Source organism: Chiloscyllium plagiosum, chromosome 3 (genome assembly GCF_004010195.1).
Source record: "Chiloscyllium plagiosum isolate BGI_BamShark_2017 chromosome 3, ASM401019v2, whole genome shotgun sequence".
NCBI lineage: Eukaryota > Metazoa > Chordata > Chondrichthyes > Orectolobiformes > Hemiscylliidae > Chiloscyllium > Chiloscyllium plagiosum.
Genome location: NC_057712.1, coordinates 65,465,934 through 65,482,907, shown reverse-complemented (window position 1 = coordinate 65,482,907; position 16,974 = coordinate 65,465,934). Strand labels below are relative to the sequence as shown.

Below are 16,974 nucleotides of genomic sequence, written 5' to 3'. Positions count from 1 at the left end.
GTCAGGTCCACACCCTCCACCAACCCAACCTCCACTCCCAGCACCTTCCCCCGCAACCGCAAGAAGTGCAAAACTTGCGCCCACACCTCCCCCTTACCTCCCTCCAAGGCCCCATTGGATCCTTCCATATCTGTCGCAAATTCACCTGCACCTCCACACACATCATTTACTGTATCCGCTGTACCCAATGTGGTCTCCTCTACATTGGGGAGACAGGCCACCTACTTGCGGAATGTTTCAGGGAACACCTCTGGGACACCCGCACCAACCAACCCAACCGCCCCGTGGCTGAACACTTTAACTCCCCCTCCCACTCCGCCAAGGACATGCAGGTCCTTGGCCTCCTCCATCGCCAGACCCTGACCACACGACGCCTGGAGGTAGAGCGCCTCATATTCTGCCTAGGAACCCTCCAACCACATGGGATGAATGTAGATTTCTCCAGCCTCCTCATTTCCCCTACCCCCTCTTTATCTCAGACCCAACCCCTGGATTCAGCACTACTCTCTTGACCTGCAATCTTCTTCCCGACCTCTCCGCCCCCACCCCCTCTCTGGCCTATCACCCTCACCCTCACCTCCTTCTACCTATCGTAATCCCAGAGCCCCTCCCCCAAATTCCCTCCCCCCAACCTTTTATCTCAGCCTGCTTGGCACACCAGCCTCATTCGTGAAGAAGTGCTTATGCTTGAAACGTCGATTCTCCTGCTTCTCGGATGCTGCCTGGCTTGCTGCACTTTTCCAGCACTACACTTTTCAACTCTGGTCTCCAGCATCTGCAGTCCTCACTTTCTCCTCAGAATAAAGGGGTGCCAATCTAAGACTGAGATCTGGAGGAATTTCTTCTCTGAGAGGGTTGACAGCTTTTGGGATCCCTTGCCAAAGAAAACTGTGGTGGGCAGATACCCTGTTTGTATTTAAGGCTATGATGTGAAGGTGCCGGTTTTGGACTGAGCTAAACGATGAAGAGTAGTGCTCCAAAAGTTTGTACTTCTGAGTAAACCTGATTAGATTAAATTACCTACAGTGTGGAAACAGGTCCTATGGCCCAACTAGTCCACACCTACCCTCTGAAGAGTAATCCACCCAGACCCATTTCCCTCTGACTAATGCACATAACACTATGGGCAATTTAGCATGGCCAATTCGCCTGACCTGCACATCTTTGTACTGTGGAAGGAAACCGGAGCACCTGGAGGAAACCGACGCAGACACATGGAGAACGTGCAAACTCCACACAGTCGCCCAAGACTGGAATTGAACCTGGGACCCTGGTGCTGTGAGGCAGCAGTGCTAACCACTGAGCCACCGTGCCGCACCCTGTGGGCCTATAACCTGGTAAGTCTGTAAGTTAGCTTGCTGAGCTTGAAGGTTTGTTTTCAGATGTTTTGTCAACCATACCAGGTAACATCATCAGTGAGAGGCTCTGGTGAAGCGTTGATGGTATGTCCCACCTCTCTATTTATAGGTCTTGGTTTCTTAAGGTGGGCGATATCATTTCTGGTTCTTATTTCAAAGGAAGGTAGATAGGATCTACATTGATGTGTTTATTGATGGAGTTCTGGTAAGAATGCCATGCCTCTAAGAATTCTTGTGCGTGTCTTTGTTTCACCTGTCCTAGGATGTGTGTGTTGTCCCAGTCAAAGGGGTGTCCTTCTTTGTCTGTAGGTATATAAAACTAGTGATAGTGGGTCATGTCTTTTGGTGTCCAGTTGGTGTTCGTGTGTTTTGGTGGCCATTTGGTGTTTGTGTATCCTTCTAGTTCTTCCAATGTAATGTGTTGTCCAGTTCTTGCATAGTATCTTGTAAATGATGTTAGTTTTGCTGGTAGCATATAATGGATCCTTTAGGTTCATTAGTCGCTGTTTAAGTGTGTTGGTAGGTTTGTGGGCTACCATGATGCCAAGGGGTCTGAGTAGTCTGGAAGTCATTTCTGATATGTCTTTGATGTAAGGTCACGTGGCGATAGTTTTTGGTTACGTTGTGTCTGCTTGTTTGGGTTTGTATCTGAGGAATCGGCGGATTGTGTTTATTGGGTACTGTATTTCCTGAAAATGTTGCATAGATATTTTTCTTTTGTCTTTTGTAGTTCTTGGTTGCTGCAGTGTGATGCAGCTTGGTTTGTGGGTATTGGGATGATGGTTTCGGAAGTTAAGTATTTGGTCCATGTGTGTTGTTTTTCTGTAGACGCTGTTTTGAAGCTCTCCATTCACTGTACATTCAACTGTGACATCTAGGAATGGGAATCTGTTGTTGTTCTCTTCATTTGTGAATTTTATGCCTGTCAGGATATTGTTGATGGTGTTGTATGTTTCCTCTAATTTGTTCCTTTTTGCGATGACAAAGGTGTCATCTACATAGTGGACCCAAACTTTGGTTTGGATAGATGGGAGGGCAGCTTGTTCAAGTCGCTGCATTAGGTACTTTTACACCTAAGATGGATGCCCTGCCTCTGCATCAAGCTTTGATGCCCATACTCACAAAGTGGGGCCTTAATTTTCCCCTTATCTGCCATTGTATATTTGAGGGAGGCAGAGAACCACTTCAAAGTGGGCATCATTTGAAGAGACTTTGCAGTCTAACAAACTTTGTTAGAGACAAAAAAACTACAGATGCTGGAATCCAAGGTGGGCAAGCAGGAGTCCGAAGAAGGATTATACCTGAAATGTTGACGTCTCCACCTGAAGCTGCCTGGCCTACTGTGGAATTTCAGCCTCCTGCTTGTCTATTTTGTATTTACCAAACTGTGTGCAGCGATGTGGGGATGCTCCAAACACTACCACTTGTCTGGGTGCACAAAACAGCCTATTGTAGTATATTGTAGCTCATTAAATTCTTTGCATGAGTAGCTATTTACCTTTGCGCTGCTCCATAACTCAGTCCTGCCGCATTACATCTTCAGGAAGGGACCTATATAAATAACTTGAAGGTGCCAGGACAAAGTTAAAAATCACACAACACCAGGTTATAGTCCAACAGGTTTGTTTGGAAGCACTAGCTTTTGGAGCGATGCTTTTTCAACCACCTGATGAAGTGCAGCATAACCAGAGGCAGCAGGAACTAACTGTAGAAAACAGCCATACTGTATTTCATTACCCTGATGGAGAAGTCAATAATTACTGTCAGCAACCAAAGCTGTGGCCAGCAGCAAAGCTGAAACAATCATAGCTAATGGTATCTTCAAATAGTCCTCTTCACATCCCACTTCTCCCTCATCCCACAGTTTCTGTTGATATACACATGATATAAGTGTGTGCCTCTTGATATCCTGCCTTCCGAACCCTTTGTTTGGGTCTATTGCATTGCAAATATCCAAAGTCTGGAAACCAGCGAGAGAGAAAGTGCTAGAGCTGGGGAACAAAAAGCAGAAGACAATCATGAAGAAAAAAGAATCACCATCATTCATTTGCACAGTCATAGTCAGCAGATCAGATTCTGACTCTGTCACTCAAAGGATAACTTAAAGATGTGTTTGCGGTGAGATAACGGACACAAGTGGCCTTGTGTAGTGTTGGCACCAGCCTGCTGAAAGGTGAACGTGTGCACAGGTTGTGTTACTGAGCACGCACAAAGCACGTATGGAATAGACAACAGAAGATTACTGATAGCCATGTGCAATGAAATGTTTGGCACATTTCCAGGTCAACAGAAAGCCTGTAATGCAATATCAAGGGGCATGGACAAGTCTGGCACTAACGCATAACAGAACTGTACCAAAGCTTAGAGCTCATCCTTTGCAGCATGGGGCTGATGGCCACTTGTGTTAGAACTCTTACGAGTCCAACTGCGGTACAACATGCCTGATATCTAAAGTTGCATTATAACTCAAGTCAAAACCACCCATTGTTTGGGTTCTGCACTACGTGCTCAGACTTCAATATATCAGGTCAGCTCCTGCCATGCAACCCAGATTTTCACCTTCGTAGCTGTAGACAGCATCATTCAAAGGTGCTTGCACAGCAATCTGTCCTGTAAAATATTACTGGCATTATTGAGGTGTTACCCTAGCAGAGATGCAGTGGCTCTGCAAAACACAAACCTGTCCTCTGTTGGGGTGATAACATTTGTCCTCTCACAATATCCATTCGGCCTTACTGTTAATCGTCAACCAGTCACCCTGGATTTCTGCTTCCAACACTGAGGTGTTGCAATACAAAACCAGGTCTTCAAGAGCTTGAAATGCTTAAGGTCATCCTGCAATGCCACCTGCAGTGCTCATGACTGAATATCAGCAAAATGCCATCAGCCATGCTGCAGCCACTGGGGGGTTGGCACTATAAAAAAGCATTTAGATCAATAAAGAAAGACAGAAAACAGGTACATGGACCATATATCCCACTGAGTGGCAGTCACAGTTTGATTGCCACTTAACACTTGTTTTTATGTCAGTGCTAACTACTGCTTTTCTAGCCGCCAATCCTGACCTTGGATCCTTTAGAAATGTGGGGTGTGGCTGGAATCAGCACAGTTCTTCTGTCGTGCAAGGTTCTCAGAGAGTTCAAACCATGCCCCCCTTTGCAGGAATCAGCGTGTCATGTTCTCTGATTTCAATTTCCAGAATTACAGCAGACACCTTGACAGCTTCTGGCAAAGTGTAACTGTGTCTGATAAGTGTAGTGTTCAGGTGTAGGGTGGGTAAGGTGCCAGGTTGAGACTGGTGGGCCAGGGATATCGGGGCAGCTAGGATCCAACAGATAGCCATGTTGGGTTGGGGTAGGTTGTCAGGAATCTCGGGTGTGTAATGGGTCAGGGGAGGTGTAATTGGTGGTCTGTATGATAAATTGAGGCAGGGTCAGCTTAATAGTTGACCAGGAGTAAGATTAGTTTTTAATTGTCTAACATTTCCTGGGTGACTATTAACTTAACAAAAATGGAGTCCTCCAAAATCTCCAACATTAATCTTTTTTTTCAGGTTTCCAGATGTTGAGAATTGCCTAATGGAATCTTCAATGGTGTTGGCAATTCTCATAGAGTCTACTTTGTCTGGGATTCTCATGGGTACTAACAATCTGTGCTGCTCTAACAACTAACTCACCATTGTAATATCCAGGCCATGGTCGTTTAGCAGAACTCTGCATGATATGTGGCAACAGTTTCATCTATAAATTAGAGTTGGAATATTTGTTCTGCGTAGGCTTTTATTTTTGTGTCATGGTCATGCAGACACTGATGCTCCAGGAGCAACATAAGGTGTGGGATTGACTGGGGAATTGCAGCTTTGTTTACAGTTATCACAGTTGGATGAGTCAATCACAAACAACCAATCCAGTAAGGGAAAATGATCAAAATACTGTACTCACCAGGTCTGGCAGTATCTTGGGAGAGTGAAGTCAATGAACATTTCAGATTTGTAACCTTTCATTAGACTTGAACTGTTATGGGAGAAGGATTTTATGGATCTACAAGAATGGGAAATGTGGTGACTTTAGTCACTTATTGGGCGAAAGCTGATTTTCACTTCCCTGAGTCAGTTGTAGAGGATAGGTAGTGTGGAGTAGGCTTGAGCACACGGAAAAGGATATCGGAAGTTGGGGCATGAAGCAGTGAAGTCGGAACGACCTGGAGTCATAGGTATGGCTGGGGAGGGGTGATAAAAACAGTCAGTCAAGATAAGAAAATAAGGGGCCTAAACAGCTCAGACAATACTATCCACATATGGATTCATCTCAGGATACTAGTTGGTCGAGTCCGTGCTGGAATCTGAGTTCACTTTCTAAAGTTCAATTATTGCTGAAAAAAGAGAATCCTTTTGAAGTTTTTCATCTTGGATGGAATCACAAGAATATCAAATTGTAAAGAGTAACTGATACGGCATGAAAAGAATGTGCTCATTGGTTGCTAATGGACCCTAACTGGATGAATCATTGCCTTGGATTATGCATCAGGGAACGGTTAACCCTCAAACGTTTACACTGTGAAAAAGGCATGATGTATGGTCATGTTCTTTCTGTTTGCAAGTAAAAGAACTTGCATATGAGTATACATAGGCTTTAGCAAGCGTCAGTGAGCTATAATCCTAGCTTGACTGATAATTTGTCGTTACTGTAATTAATAATCAAGATTGTTTAATAAGCACTGTCCAATAGCTAACACTGGTCTAATATAATGCACTATGGCTGGGTCTTCCAATGGCCAGACTGTTGCTATTCCAGTGCGTGGGAGCTGGGCACAGGGAATCTGCAGATTCCACATTGTTTCAGACTCCAAAGAAGATGCCCAGGAAATCAAAAAGTCTGCAATGCCTCCACATTGGAGCCCTCCAAAAGTTTCCACTTAAATCAGAGACTTTAGAAAGTGCTGTTGAAATTAAGTATATAGTTGCTTAGGAAAGGTTTGACTATTAAATCATAATCTACTGCTTGTGTAATTATTTAACTGACCTCCATACTTATCTCAAGCACATAACTACACTTCCTTTACTTCACTTACAAACTCCAGATCCTGAACTGATACTCTTGATGGGTCTGACAACCTTAACTCACTCTGGAACATGACTCAGGCTCCCCCTCCACACAGTCCTGTCCTGACCTGACCTGACCCTACCACCCCTGCTTCCGCTGTAGGACCTGAATCAAGCAGCCTGCCAACAGACCTGATCAATGCGCCTTTCTGACCACTCACCCTCACCATCCATCCAAGCTGCTGCTAGATCCAATCTGAGCAACATCCCCCCGCCAAAACCCCCTCCCCCCCCCCACCACTGACCAAACCTGATCCAGGCCATTGCTGGTGCCTGAAACTCCCCAGTACTGACACTGCCATGCAATATTTCCCCATCCCCATGCCCCATGACCAGATCTAATTCGACCACCTACCCAGATAGACCCTAAATACTCCATTGCTTACCTGAATTCCTTGTCACCTCGGACCATCCCCACATGGCACCCTACACTCTACCCTCTTGGCATTCAACCCAGCAGGCACCCTACCTGGTTAGGACACTATTTACATGGCATCCTACCCCTTCTTTCTCAATTAGCACACTACCCGCTCTACCCAACTGGCACCTTACTTAGCTGGCTCCTTATCCCCAAACTATCTAGCATCTTACTATCTGACACCAAACACTCAACCCAACTGGCACTCTTACTACCTGGCATCCTATCAACACGACATTCTAATTGCCCAGCATCCAATCCCCACCAATCTGGAATCCTAAGCCTGGCTCTGTACTCCTACCCAGCTAGCACCCTAATCATCAGTTTACCCTGGCAGCCTACCCCCTCTCACACCCCAATCATCTGGTACTCTGTCCTCCAGCATCATAATATTACACTTAGCTTATGTACTTGTTGTTTGACAGCAGCTGTGAAGTGTCTGTTAACATTTTAGAATTTCAGAATATGGCAGTTGACTGCTGTGAGAAAAGGTTGTGGTTTCTTCTGACAGGTCTGCTTTACAAAAGATCTGTCAGGATGGAATTATGGCTCTACATTTCTGAAGGAGTTTCTGAGCAAAATTTCCTCTCAGCAGAGCTCCCTTCTTACATGAAAATGAAAGGCTGGAGTGGCAATCTGCATGAGTTGCTATGTCTTGGAAAATCTGACGCTATGTCAATGAATCTCCCCGAAAATGATCCAAGACAATGTCCTTTCCCTTACAAAGCTGAGCCTGCATGTCCCATAAAATGGAAAATACAACAAGACATGAACATGAGTATTCAATAAAAAGAGTACTGAAGAATAATGTTTACTCTTCTGTAATAAAGGTAAGGTACCTGTCTCCCCTATGGTCATTAGTACATGCCATAAGGTGATCCAGTAGATTTAGCTCACTGACTAAGCTAATCTCAAAAATAACTATGATTGGAGACATGAACAAAGTGAAGCCAATGTAATCTGAACTGTTTATAAGTAAAATTTAAATTTGAAAATAATACCTGTGTCATTTTTGTGCCTTCAATAACTCTTAATGGCAATCGAGCTTGGCAAGAAAGCTGTGGCCTTGATAAAGAGCCATGCTGTCAGTCCAGGGGGCTGTTTTATAGCCCACATGTGCATACTGCACTGTCAGTTACAGCAGTGAAAGATTTCCTCTGCAAAGCAATCACATATGTTGCTTGTACACACGCCCAGTTCTCTAAACTTTAATTGGAACTGTGTTGGATCTCGCAAAACCTAAGATAAGGGAATGGCACCAGTCCTGCAATGGGAATCGTGTGCCACATTTGCAAACCCACCAATTAATAAATACTGCTCAACCTGATATTGAGTATTGCCATTCTTTTTGTTTGGTTTTTTAATTTCAGAATTCCAGCCATCAAATGGCACAAAAACATTTCAGCTCCTTCCTCAGTGAAATTAGGCATAAGGCAAATGTTCCTTGCTGAATCAAAACCAGGAGTTAAATCTGGCTTATTGTTAATTTACCTACATCTTCCTGTTTACAAAGTTAAAACTTTGTTGAATTCAAATTTCCTTTCTAATTTGTCTCCTTTTATTTTATCATTTACTTTTTTTTGAAAACAAATGTTTCCTATTTTCTTGATCTTTGAGATTTTAATTCATATTTTTGTATTTATCTTTATCCCTCTCTTTTTTTCTCTCCATTCCGATTAAGCATTTTAAAAATTGCAATTAAATTCTAGCTAACTCAATCTATGTGCTATATGGATCACTGTTCCTCAAGATCAGGTGTTTAACCAATACTTCAACAATCCTTGCCTTTTTAGATCATTCTAGGTTATGACTAATCATCACCTCAATGCCATTTTCTTGCATTTTCTCATACTATCATTAGTCACACTGCTGTGGACTGGAGAATGCCCAGGACTCACTACCCTCCGAGTGAAGACATTTATCTTCATCTCAGTTTAATTACCTGCTCCCTCATCCTGGCATAATGTTCCTTTTTCTAGAATCACTAGGGGAAACATGCTGTCTCTGTTCACCATGTCATGCCCTGTAAGAGTTTTCTAAGTTTCAATAAGATAACCTTTCATTCTTTTAAACTCCGGAGAGTACAAGCCCAGTTTACTCAAACTCTCCTCGTAAGGTAGTCCCACCATCCCAGAAATTAATTTTGTGAACTTCTGTGGTACTGTCTCTATAGTAAGTATATCTTTCCTTAGGTTAGGACACCAAAACTATACTCAGTTCTCAAGATAAAGTGTCCTCAAGGCTATATTCGAATTCAGCAAGCTGCCATTACATATTCAGCCATAGAGTCAGAGTCATACAGCACAGAAACAAACCCTTTAATCCAACCAGTACATGCTGAGCATAATTCCAAACTAAACTAGTCCCACATGCCTACACTTGGCCCAAATCCTTCCAAACATTTCTTATTCATATACTTATCCAAATGTCTTTTAAACATTGTAACTGTACCCGCATCCCCCACTTCCTCTGGAAATTCATTCCACACACAAATCACTGTCTGTGTAAAAAGGTTGCTCCTCATGTCTGTTTTAAAACTTTCTTCGCTCACCTTAAGAATACTGCCCGCTAGTCTTGAAACCCATCCCCCCCATCTTAGGGAAAAGACACCTGCCATTCACCTTCTCTACACCCCTCATGATTTTATAAAACACTAAAAGGTTACCCCTCCTCCGCTCCAGTGAAAAAGTCCCAGCGTCTCCTTATAACTCAAACCCTCCATTTCCAGCAACAACCTGGTAAGTTATTTCTGAACCCTCTTCAACCTAACAATATCCTCCCTATAACAGGGTGACCAGAACTCTCAGTATACTCAATCCCTCTCAATGCAACTTTATAAAAAGGCTTCTGAAAATTAAAACTCACTACATACACTGATTATTCTTTGTCTATGTTACAAATAACATCCTCAAACAATTGCAACAAGTATGTCAAAACACTTTAAGCCACAGACATTTCAACTAATTGATAATCGAGTCTGCCCTGTATTAACGTAAACAATGCCCCATGATGTATCTTTTCACAAATTCAGTCAAGGACTGTGAGCATCTCTGGCTAGCCCATCCCTAGTTGTCCTTGGTGATGATGAGCATCCTTCTTGAAACTACTCATTTGGTGTAGGCAGATGCATTCTGCCATAAGGGAAGGCATTTCAGGATGTTGACCCAGCAACGATAAAAGAATGGTAATATCTTTCCACGTCTGCATCATAAGTGACTTGGAGAGGAACTTGCAGGTAGTAGTTTCTGCTGTGGTTGTGGGATTAGAAGGTGTTGTCTAGGGATCCTAGGTAAATTTAAGCTTCTTGAGTGTTCTTTGAGCAGCATTTATCGAGGATTTGTGAGGAATATTTCATCAAAATACTGACTTGTAGATGAGTTCATGGCACTCAGATTTTGACTTAATAACAGGTTTGGTCAAAACGTGGACTGAAGAGCTGAATTCTAGAAATGAGGCGAGATGGACTGTCCTTAACATCAAAGCCACATTTGACTGAATGTGGTATCAAGGAGTTTGAGCAAAACTGGAGTCAACTGGCATCAGGGGGAAAGCTCTCCAATGGTTGGTGTCAAAGCTGGTGCAAATGAAAATATTAGTGGCTGTTGGAGGTCAGTCATCTCAGCTCCAGACATACCTGGAGGAGTTTCACAGGATAGTATCATTGGCCTAACCATCATCAGCTACTTCAATGATCTTCCCTCCATCATAAGGTCAGAAGTGGGGATGTTCACTGATGACTGCGCATTGTTCAGCACCGCTTATGACTGCTCAGATACTGAAGCAGTCCATGTTCAAATGCAGCAAGACCAGGACAATATCCAGGCTTGGACTGACAAGTGGTAAGTAACAGTTCTACCACACAAATACAGACAATGACATCTGCAACATGGGAGAATCTAACCATCACCTTTTGACATTCAATAGCATTACCATTGTTTAAACTCCCACTATCATCATCCTGAGCGTTACCATTGATGAAGAACTGAACTGGACTTGACATATAAGCTACAAGAATAGGTCAAAGGCAAGTAATTTTGCAGTGAGAAACATAGCCCTTGACTTCCCAACAAGTCAGGAATATGATGGAATACTCCCCACTTACCTGGATGAATGTAACTCCAACTAAACTCAGGAAGCTTGACACCATCCAGGTCAAAGCAGCCGACTTGATTAATATCACATCTACAAACATCAACACCCTCTTCTATTGGTGTTCAGCGTATAAAAATGCATTGCAGAAATTCACCAAAGCTCCTTAGAGCACTTTCTAAATACACAAACACTTCCATCTAGAAGGACAAAGGCAGCCGATATATGGGAACACCACCACCTCCAAGTTCCCCTCCAAGCCACTCACCATCCTGACTTGCAAATATATCATTGTTCCTTCTTTATTTCTGGATGAAAATCCTGGAAATCCCTCCCTAACAGTGTTGCAGCTCTTGCTACAGGAAATGGATTGCAGTGGTTCAAGAAGGCAGCTTCCTGCCACTTTCTCAATGGAATTTCGGGATGAGGAATAAACACTGGCCCAGCTGATGACAACCACTGCCCCGATTGAATTTTAAAAATGATGTTAATGACAGCAGCAGCAGCAGCAGAAGTCATCATTGAAAGCTTTCGATTTGCCCAAGTTTTGTTGTCAGCTGTCCTGAGCTTGTCTATTGTCAGATTTGCTGTGAATGGAATTGAGAAGTGTGGAAAAATCATTCAGCAGCCTAGTCCTGAATTTATGAACAGTTTATTATATTTGCTTTGTTATATTAAACTGCATTTATCATGATTTTGTTCACTCTCATAACATGTACATGAATTGGGAATTTTCTGCCCTTTTTTACAGGCCCATGTATCTGTGTGTCAATCAATCTTGAATATATTTCTTTCTATTTGTGGTCCAGATCATAAGTGTGAATGAGAGGGAAATACAGGGAGAGCCAATCGTAGCTAATTAATGGGGATTCCATTTGTTACTGTCCCCAATCCATGAATGTCATTTTGTTCTAACTCTCTGACTCTGTCTCTTAACCCGTTTGATCTTCATTCCATGCGGATAGATCCAATTTCATGCACTTCACCTTTAGGTAGAAATATCATCCATGAGATGTATGGTGAGATTCTGCCTAAAGCCCTAGAATCAATCACTGGAACTGGTTCAGCTAGTTGACAGTATCCAGCAAGTGGTGGTTGTGCTATGTTAGGCCTTTGTGTCTCCCACTTGGGAGGAAGAACTGGCAATGACATCTATTCTTGATCACTGTGTACATGTGTGGATACTGCCTGAAGATGGCATTGACCTGGGCTGCCGTATTCCCCGTAGTTGAATTGCCAGCTAACACAGAAGAAGAATGCTCTCTGTGCCATGAAATTGGATGACTGTTGATGACAAGGGCAATATACTACAATACAAGTTAGTATCTTCAAAGAAGGAAGAGATGAGAAGATCATAAATAGATGTAACAGCCTTACAATATTCCCTTTCTTTGATGACCAAATGGCCTCGCTCTTTTTTCAGAAGATGGAGGCCAGAATGTAGGTATCACCAACATTATGAACCAAACAATTGCTTCAGAATGATTCATCTGAGGGTGTAATTGAAAATCTCCTCGTTTGCAAGTATTATTTATTAATCATGGTGAACATCTCAATTACAAAACTCATAACAAAAATGTTGATGCAAGCACAGTAGTTTATGTGAAGGAAGAGAAATAAGATGGGTTACAAAAATAAATTTCAATTCAAAACCAGTTTCATAATAAGAGTTGCATAACTACACCACAAGATGGTACTATTCACTCTTTTCAATTCTTTTAATGAAATGGTAAATTAATGTTTCGTGAATGTTCATTTTTTAACAAAAGCGATATCAATTTTTGCTTCACTACTAATCTAGATATTAATTTTAAGTGGCTGATTTTGATATTCGTGTTGTGGGGGTTGGGAAGTGAGATGGTGCAAGATTGATGGCAAAAGGGGCTTTGACAGACATGGCACACTTCAAACATACTCCACAGGTACAGTGTCTTCAGAGGCAAGGAGGGCAGGAAAGTCATTGTATAAGCAGTGCTGTATGTCACACTTTTAAAGACAATATTTAAAACAGAAATTTGCTATGTCAACATGCTATTGCACTGCAGTTTTACACTTGAGCCCATCAGCAAAACTGTTGTAATCTCTTTGATTGCTCTTAAACTAAAAATCTTAATTACTGGGCACAGATTTTGTGGCAAGAAATTAATTTATTGAAGAAATACATATATTTTTTAAATTTAAGATGCTATTTAAAAAAAATGTTATCCTTCTGCAAACTTAAAAGAAACTGAAAATATGCCCCAACTTCATACATGTCTCTGTTCTTCAACTCAATTTCTGGATTGCTTTTTCTTAGTTATCATGCGCGACACTACATGAGATTTTCTAATGTCAAGACAATTATATTGGAAGCCTTACCTGTACCATCTTTGTGTCACTTATATATTTCTGGTGCTTCTTGTAGCACTCTCCTAATCACACTTTTCCTGTCACACTGTTCTGATTCCAATGTCACAAGACATTTGCTTGCAATAATTATTACCTTTAGCAGCCAGCTGCCAAACAATAAACTTCATTACATTTATCCATCTCCTTCAATATCAGCTACATGTGTAAAGGCTGCTTTTGATCCCACTCTCACCCACCCCTGAACACAGCACAAAAGAATTATCAACATGTCTCAACATTACACAAGCAATAGCAGGCAGAGTCCAATAGTTCAGCTTGTATGTGTGCAAGTGTGCTCAAACTTGACTCATTTCCCTGCAGAACTATTTTGCTAATTTCTTTAAGTTGCATTCTGAATCTTTAATGTTTAAGTTTTACAGTTCCATGCTGTTTTATTTATTTTCTTACCAGACTTTCTATTTAATTTTGAAAATTTGATATAACTTTTAAAATATCCCATGAAGTGCAAAATTGTATATTTACTAAAGTATTACTTTTTAAAATACTCATCAACTTTATATATTTAAAACTTTGACATGATAGGTCCATAATTGATGCAAAGTGTTTTGCCACTTTACAAAAGTTAACAACTTGACTGTTGTTAATTAAGAAAGGATATTAAAACGGCAGAATTTATATTCGGTTAGATTATCAAATGATTTACCTAACACTATGGGATATTTTGATTTATTTTGCAAGTTTTGTCAGTGATTTCATTAATTCAATCTTGACAGGAGTTTTTTACTGGAAGAAAGCAGATATCTTTGAAGGATAATATCCTTGCTTTTCTGATGTGATCCCACGTAAGAGCTCTTCTAGACGATGCACAGTTCACGGGTGTTTGATACATTGACGAGCATCAACGTAAATGTGATCTCCTTTTATATTCAATACTGATCAGAGCACAATTAACACACTGCTACATTTTCAAAGTAGCAGAGTCATTGACAGTAGCCATATGGCCCTCCTGGAACTCATCTTCAATATCCCATTTAGTTAGGCTGTGTTAGAACAGTTTATTTGAAAATGAGACTGTGTCAAGGGATTCAGTTGTAATATGCAGCGTAACTCTGAGTGTCGCAGGAGGTGTAAGGATCTTTGCAGACTTGGCATGGGCTAGCAGTAAATGTGAAGTAAATTAGCTGGTAACACTTTGGAACATTTATCTGATAAATGGCTCTAGTGGGTATTCATTATTTTGGTTGATTCATTAGTGTTTGTTACCTTCTGCATTTACTCTCAGGTATTGCAGGAATTGTACACAGCGTTAGGCCTGGCTGTCACACCCTGCCAGACATGTAGGTGGCCAGGATCATCAAATAGAGCAACTTTCTTCACATCCGATGAACATCTAGTTTGTCAAACAGGATGAAGGCTTCTCCTTGACTCCACTTTTTAAAACAGATTATTTTTCAACTCTTGGAAAGATGGAACTGCACTTTAGCAATATTGATAATCTTCAGAAAAGCTTTTCCCATTGCATGTGGTCACTTACTTATAAATGACAATGTTCCCTTCCATTTTAGCAATTGTTATACCCTCTCACAATGTTCAAGCACTGGCTGAATTTGAGTGAAGAACTAATAAGATATTTATTCATTGGGGTCAACTCAAAAGGTGCCTGGTGTTCAGTCCAATGAGAAATCTTTACTTTAGTGGCAGGATTGGAAAATATCTAAATATACATGTGTGTGATTGCGTCTGTGTACATGAGTGGGGAATACTTTTGGATTTAAAAACTATACAAAGTTCCGGTGTGTGCAGAATTAGCAGTTTCAGACAGGTAAAGTACGCCAAACTTACTCATTTCATATAATACACATGATATTTATACAAAAATGTGAAAATCTTACCTAGAGCTAACCACCAATGCCACACTAATGGAAATTCAGCCATAACTGAAAAAAAAATTAATATCAACATCATTAATTTCTTTACTGAGACACTTACTAAATACTGTATTCACTTGCAAAACAGGACATCAATTCTAGCTCCAAATACATTTCTGTAACATCATAAACACTTAGCTAATTTTTAATTATTGATTCACTATTTTAATTTTAATTTTAGCTAGTAGCTAAACATAGAAATGGGAAACAGAATGTACGTGACCAGTTATACACAAACACATATGTGTGCATGGACACATTCATAATTGTCTGGGACCTGAAATTTAACAGATGTTCTGACTTTTTGCTGCAACTGCTATAGGGGAATCAGCAAAACTCCAAAGCAATGGTACAGAATACCTTTTTACCCTGCTTTTATTTCTGCAGATTTGTTGATGACGTAAGTGATTTTGGCAAGAGATCAAGATAACACCTTTGAAAATTTGGCCAAACTCTTCTGTAGCTTACAATTAAATATAAAGAATGCAAGTTATACACTTAAAGGTTGGTGAGTACTGCTCACATCGTGACACATTTATTTATAGTCCTTTGACGAATATAATAAGTAGTTGAATATTACTTCATCATCCTATTCATTTCCATTGATTTAACCCACGCCAACATTGCATCTATGTCTGTAAAAATATTAATTCCCACACTGTTGTTAATTAACTTACAGTTCAGCTAATCAGGTACAATGCCCTAGCTTAGATACCTCAAATAAGAAATCCAATGTCATAACCAATGAGTGGAATCTATTTGGGGTCTGAGGGATGTGGCTATAATAAGATGAATGGCAGAATCAGGTGACAAGCACAGTGTGGTTCGTCCTGACTTTGGGAGAAACTCAGACCATCTTTTGTATGCTTTCATAAACTGAACAGTGATATGCTCACTGGTGGCGGCAAGTGAGTTTCCACATGACAGGGATTAACAATTGTTAAACATCTTGTTAATGGCACAACTTTCCTCATTAATATTCAGGATCCCATCTTGCCAAACAAGCTCAAAGTCAGTAAACTTAAAAAGGAATCTAAAATGAACACCTTCACCTCATGGATTCAGGTTGCCTCCTGCTCCAAACGATCTCATAGAGTCATAGAGATGTACAGCATGGAAACAGACACTTCAGTCGAGCTTATCCATGCCAACCAGATATCCTAACCTAATCTAGTCCCATTTGCCAGCAATTGGCCCATATCCCTCCAAACCCCTCCTATTCATATACCCATACAGATGCCTTTTAAATGTTGTAATTGTACCAGCCTCCACCATTCCCTCTGGCAGCTCATTCCTCTGTATGGAAAGGTTGCCCCTTAGGATTCTTTTATAAGCTTCCCCTCTCACCCTAAACCTGTAGTTCTGGAGTCTTCCACCCTAGCAAAAAGACCTTGTCTATTTACCCTATCCATGCTCTCATGATTTCATAAATCTCTGTATGGTCACCTCTTAACCTCCAACCCTCCAGGGAAAGCAGCCCCAACCTATTCAACCTCTCCATTTGGCTCTAATCCTCCAACCCTGGTAACATCCTTGTAAATCTTTTTGGAACCCTTTCAAGTTTCACAACATCTTTCTGATAGGAAGGAGACCAGATTTGCACGCAATATTCCAAATGTGGCCTAACCAATGTCCTGTACAACTGCAACATGACCTCTCAACTCCTGTACTCAATGCTCTAACCACTAAAGGAAAGCATACCAAACACCTTCTTCACTATCCTACCTACCT

General features: G+C 41.2%; 1 protein-coding gene across 3 annotated transcripts in view; it reads right to left on the bottom strand.

The window, feature by feature from the left end:
• Positions 1-16,974, bottom strand: part of tmem244 (transmembrane protein 244) — a 94,778-nt gene that overhangs the window by 6,638 nt on the left and 71,166 nt on the right. For all 3 annotated transcript variants that reach the window (XR_006311287.1, XM_043687480.1, XM_043687481.1), the window contains exon 5: positions 15,208-15,252. Coding sequence is in view for 2 of the 3 variants with exons in the window: in XM_043687480.1 (XP_043543415.1) it covers positions 15,208-15,252 (45 nt within the window). In the remaining variant the exon portion in view is untranslated. The remainder of the gene's footprint in view (positions 1-15,207; positions 15,253-16,974) is intronic.